The following is a 6,000-nucleotide window of genomic DNA, read 5'->3' as shown; positions in this document are numbered from 1 at the left end:
GTGTGTACTCGCTAACGGTAAGTGTAATTAATCATTATTTATATTGATAAAAAAGTAATATACTTTTTATTTTATTTTTTAAAATTTCTTTTGCAGGATGAAACTTACCCTCAACGTCACAACATATTGAACTTCATGTTTTGTCACGTACGATCCAGCAGAGAAAAAATTGTGCTTGTAGGAATTTTATCCAAGCCAAATAAACCAAGTATCAGTCCGTCTAATCGACCAGTCCTGGCAGAATTTGAAAATCTTGACGATCTTGGTCAAATTTACCGAAAAAAAAAGCGCAATTGGTTTAATGCCAATCCTAACCATGTTATTTATCCACTTTTTTAATTGGAAATTGAAGCAAATTGGCTGGCAGTAATTTTTGACTAAATTGAAAACTTTTCCAAGTTCTTAATGACCAAATGTTTTTATTTGTTAATACTATCATACATCTATTTATTAACACATTCTCTGATTAGGAATACAGATTTGGAAATATCATTTAAATGGTAACGTACTTATATCTATACCTATAGCATTCAAATCAAATTCTATTCAATCTTTTCAAATTTTTTTAAACCATTACGGATCTTTTTTCCTACTAAGATTACGTTGAAATTATCCATAGCAAATAGTATATTAAATACCTAGGCCAGTAATAGTATATTACACCCCTTGGGAAGGAAAATAAGAAAAGCCTCAGATCACATGTAATTGTTGGCCGAGGCGAAGCCTCGGCCAACAATTACATGTGATCTGAGGTTTTCTTTTTTACTTCCCAAGGGCTGTATAATATTTTTTTGTCCGAGGAAGGAGGAAAGCGGCAACTTTGTTTAGCGCAGTGAGACCAAAGTTGCCACTTTCCGCCCAGAGGGCAAAAAAAAATGTTTCTGCCCTCCGGCCGGAAAGTGGCAACTTTCTGGCCGCTGCGCTAAACAAAGTTGCCACATTCCGGCTACGTCGAGCAGAAAAATAGTATACACACCTTGGCCAGTAAATAAGAAAGCCTCAGATCACATGTTTGTCAACCTCGGCTTCGCCTCGGCCAACAATTACATGTGATCTGAGACTTTTCTTATTTTACTGGCCTAGGTATGTAATATACTATTATTTCAACTATTGTTTCGAAACCCTTTTTTTTTTTTTTTTTTTGGTTTTAAAAAGGTAGTTTATTTTTCGTCTCTTCTTTATACATTATATAAGTAATAAACAGCCTTACAACTTTAATATTAAAAATATTTTTTTTTTGGCTTGTCATCAGCTGATGCGTCTTACCAAATAACAATATATTAAAATTTTCATATCATTTATAAATATTATTATAAGGTAAAAGCCCCAATAGATGATCACGTACCAGTATATGATCACTCCATATATTTGTACATCTATATTCACAAATATAGGTATACAAATATATGGAGTGATCATATACTGGTACATGATCATCTATTGGGGCTTTTACCTTAGTAACTATCTTTAAGGGGGGAAATACGTGTAGAGGCTTGAAAAAATTCAAAATTTTTTTTTTTCATAAATCGCTTGTAAAACTATTGAAAAATATACAGTTAAAATTTCAGGTCAAAATTATTATTCGTTCAAAAGTTACAAGCGATTTAGTAAGTGCGCTCGGTACAGCGCCCGAGAACATAATTACCTGAACGGAGCGGTCGGTTAGGGTCGAGTTTAGGAGGCCATACTCAAAATGCTAATGAAAGTTTTAATTCAACTATTTGGCGTATGGCCCCTAAACATTTGCATAGTGGTTTAAAAACTATTGAAATTGCTGCATACTTGGCTGCTTGCTTATTCAATGAAGGCAGTTCAAGTATTTTATTAGTCATGAACGAGTTAGGTCTCATCGTTGGGAACAATAGCTTCAATCACGCACAACAATCCGACAGTCAGCGCGTAACCCGTCAGAATCGACGCAGCTCCTTGGACAGTAAAGAAGCCCGAAAAGCACGAAAAGAAAAGCTACAAGCTCAAAATGAAGCATATGAAGCTGAAGAAGGCTTACAATATGGTGCTGGAATAGCTGATTAATTGGTAAGTTGTTTCAATTCGTTTAATACAACTTTATATTAACCTTTTGGCACCGTGGCTTTATTTACCAGTAACAATTTATCGAAACAAAAATTTTTCATAAAAATTTATCATACAAAAATTTCTCACATGCAAAATTCTCACTCAAAAATTTCTTGATTAAAAAATTCTCACAGAGCAACAAACTATAATTTAAAAGTTTATCAAAAATTTTATTTTCACTTTATCATTAAAAATTCATAATTAAATAAATATTAATTTTAATAATAATTAATAATACCAAATAAATTTTGACAATGAGAAATATTGCCTTTGTGAAAATATCGAACAAGAAATTATTGCTGATAATTTATGTCGCGAGAAATTATTGCATGAGAAAAAAGAGACGGTCACCTTAACTTTTTTCATCACTTATTTTTTAAACGCGTTTTTCTCGAAACTAGTTTTTTCGAACTAGTGTACACTCTAGCTTAAAAAGTTTTTAACCAATCATCTTCAAATTTAGTACAGTAGAACCTCTATAACTCGAACTCCAAGGGAGAGCAAAAAAAATTCGAGTTATAGAGTTTTCGAGTTATAGAGGGTTTCGAGTTAGGGAGGTGACTGGTAACTGGTTTCGAGTTAGGGAGGTGACAAACAGAAAGGAAAAAGTCGAATAAATGCACATACAAAAATTCAAGTTACATATATAATCAACATATTTATTCAGAAAACTTATTGGAAAAAATCAGTTATTTTTTTTTGCTTTAAATAAGGCTGTTCTTTATCTATTGCATTGTCTAAAATACAAAGAGCAGAAAATTCTTTTTCTTCCGAGATACTTGTTTGTTCTATAAAATTACGTAACGTATTTAATGCTATTCTAGCCTCTTTGATCGAAACTAATTGAGTGCATGTTATATTACTTGGATCTTCTATCTCATATTCATCTCTTTCATTACTCTTAGATACTGAATTAAGAATCTCTTCGTCGGATAATATTCCAGCAGTCATCACTCCATCGTCACATGTAATAAAGTCCTCGAAACATATTTCAGGCACCACTGTATCCCATTCTTCAGGAGGTTGCAGAGAAATATCTTCGACTTCTTCTTCGATTATTGACGAAGAAAATCCACAGTGAGCAAAGCAGTTTTTGATGGTAGTAGCAGTCACATTTCGCCAAGCTTTATCAGCCATCCGCATGGCTTGCAATACATCTATACGAGAATCTCTTTTTTCTTCCAAATCTTGCAACATATTCCTGACTACTTCTTTACGGTATAATGACTTGAAATTTTTGATAATGCCCTGATCCATCGGTTGCAATTTTGATGTGGTGTTTGGAGGTAAAAACTCTACTCTTACTGATGTCATTTGAGGAATATCGTTGTGTGCCGTGCAATTATCTATAAATAGTAGTATTTTTCTTTTTTCTTTACTCATTTTCTTGTCAATACCTATGAGCCAGTCTCTGAAGATTGCAGAAGTCATCCATGCTTTAGTATTCGCTTCATATTTCAATGGCAGAGATTTGCATTTTGAAAAACAACGAGGTTTTTTCGATTTCCCAATCACTGAAGGTGAGAGTTTTTCTGTACCTGTCATGTTTGCAGCGAGTAAAATTGTTAAGCGTTCTTTGCTATGCTTACCACCATGGCATTTATCATCTCTAAAAGTTAGAGTTTTGTCGGGAAGACATTTATAAAATAAAGCTGTTTCATCAGCATTGAAGACATTTTCAGGCTCAAAATCACGTAACAAATCTTTCAATCTGTCATTTGTCCATTTATTACAAGTTGCAACATTTACACTTGCACTTTCCCCGCAAACTTTCTTGAAAACAAGGTCATGCCTACGTTTAAACTTTTCCAGCCATCCATTGCTTGCTCTAAAATCAGAAAATCCTAAAGACGTCGAATATATTTCTGCCTTTTCTTGTAATAATGGTCCACTAATACTTATATTTTCATGACGACACTGTTTAAACCATTTTAATAAGCACTCTTCTAAACCGGGAAACTCGGAAATTCGCCGTCTTTTACACGACAAACTTTGACCACTCTCAACTTTCTTCCTTATAACTACTTCATTTTTTATTATTGTCGAAAGAGTACTTAAAGGTATATCAAATTGTTCCGCAACATCCTTTTTTTTTTACTAGTCTTCACTGCTTCGAGCACTCGTAGTTTTTCAGAGAGACTAAGAGTTTTTAGTTTACGTTTTACACTCATTATTTATTAATTTCTTTTCACGTAGAGCTGTCAAAATTGATGTGTATTGCAGTGAATCGTAACTAAGTCTAAGGGTATGATAATTTTACAATCGCCAACAGAGAACCTGACGTCAGCTATAAATTCCATTACCATTTCGTAAAACTGGTAATCCTAATAAGATACTTAAATACGGTAATAACTTAAAATTCGAGATAGAGAGGTCCAAGTGTGTGTATTCGAGTTATGGAGGGTAAAAATGTACAGAAATAGCTTGTAGGGACTCACTAATTATTTCGACTTATAGAGGGTAAAAATTTCGAGTAACGGAGGTTTTATGGCTTGAAGGGAAGGGGATGAAATATTTTTTCGAGTTACGGAGGTTTTCGAGTTATCGAGGTTCGACTTATCGAGGTTCTACTGTATATTATTTCTTTACATAATTGTGCTGAATATGAACCTCAATCAGAAGCAATTTTTTCATTTTAACTAATTTTTTTATACTAAACAATAAACAAAAAAAAGGTAAAAAAACATGACTTACTTTCACAGCCGTCAAAAAAATGAAAATTTTTTTTTTTTTTCTTTAAAATGAAGTTCATATAGAAGATACATGTCTAAAAAAAGTTATAATTTTGATGCATTGATTTCAGATAAAAATTATGGCCTCCATGATGTACACCAGTTGCGAAGTCGGACGACAACCTACAAGATGTATCAGCTGATATCTTTACTACTTTTTAAGTTTTATTCTTGTAAATGTAAATTTTTACTCTTCAATATATGTATAAAATAACCCAAAAGTTTGAATAAATAATATTAATTTTTTATACCTTTAAATAATTGATTAAAATCTGCTCGAAAACGGCCATCTACACGTATTTCCCCCCTTAAGGAAGTACGAGCGCTAGGCGGGGTGGGGATAGGTATCGACTCTAGCGCGGTAAGGGGAGAGCAGTAACCATATGATTATTCTCAATATATAGATATACATTTAACATTGGCTAATGGCGGCATTTATTTTTCTTTTAGTTAATACACTTTAATTAGTCGGGCAAGTGTAAATTTTTTTGAATTAAATTTATCACTAATATATTTACTTTCATCCACAAGTTTTTTAAAAATATTCACCGACAGTTTTACGAGAAAAATACAGAAATGTATCAATGTTTGGAGGTTACCCCTTAAGACCAATGTTAAACTGCTCAACTTCAAAGTTAATTATTTATTTAAATAATTGGGCAATCTCCTTTAAATTTTCGAAATTTGTTTAGACATATTTAAACTTCATATTAAAAAAAAATCAAGCTTTTTATCAAAAGTTGCCTTGGTGTTCGTACTTCCTTAAGAGTCGTGGTAAAAAAAAAAATAAAATAAAATTAATAAAAACTAATGTAACCTTATCGATACCTTCGTTAAGGATTGAGAAGCGGTCACTTTATGCAAACTGTATATCTAATATACAAACAAAAGAATTTAAATTATTAAAAATAATTCGAATTTTATCATTTTTCTTTTCGTCAATATTTTTAAACAGGGTAATGACGAGCGGATTATTGTTCTGGTCTTTGTAATAAGAGAAAAAATTTATTTTGAAAAAAATTTGTCGAAAATTTTGGACAATTTTATTTCTTATCTGAAGAAATAAAAATTTTTTTCATAGTAACTTTTTTGTTGAAAAAAAAAGTAAAAAAAAAAATTAGATGACTACTTGTGAATTTTGATCCAAAATTATTTTTTTTTCAAATCAAAAAAACTTTTTTTTCAACAGCAA

General features: G+C 31.9%; 1 protein-coding gene across 1 annotated transcript; it reads right to left on the bottom strand.

Moving 5' to 3' along the window:
* Nucleotides 1-2,748: 2,748 nt before the first annotated feature.
* LOC123266137 (tigger transposable element-derived protein 6-like) lies at nucleotides 2,749-4,247 on the bottom strand. The gene is made up of 2 exons (XM_044730167.1): nucleotides 4,175-4,247; nucleotides 2,749-4,097 (listed from the first exon to the last, which is right to left on the bottom strand). Exons 1-2 carry the CDS (start codon nucleotides 4,245-4,247, stop codon nucleotides 2,749-2,751), a joined length of 1,422 nt encoding a protein of 473 aa, XP_044586102.1.
* Between the last annotated feature and the right edge of the window lie 1,753 nt (nucleotides 4,248-6,000).

The sequence above is a fragment of the Cotesia glomerata genome, linkage group LG5 (assembly GCF_020080835.1).
Source record: "Cotesia glomerata isolate CgM1 linkage group LG5, MPM_Cglom_v2.3, whole genome shotgun sequence".
Classification (NCBI taxonomy): Eukaryota; Metazoa; Arthropoda; class Insecta; order Hymenoptera; family Braconidae; genus Cotesia; species Cotesia glomerata.
This window is presented reverse-complemented; position numbering and strand designations above follow the sequence as displayed.

Excerpts from the sequence above, each read along its gene's own strand:
- LOC123266137 (XM_044730167.1), bottom strand. The coding sequence starts at position 4,247 with ATGAGTGTAAAACGTAAACTAAAAACTCTTAGTCTCTCTGAAAAACTA. Across the intron at positions 4,098-4,174 it reads GCTCGAAGCAGTGAAGACTA|TTATAAGGAAGAAAGTTGAG; the intron begins GTAAAAAAAAAA and ends AAAATGAAGTAG.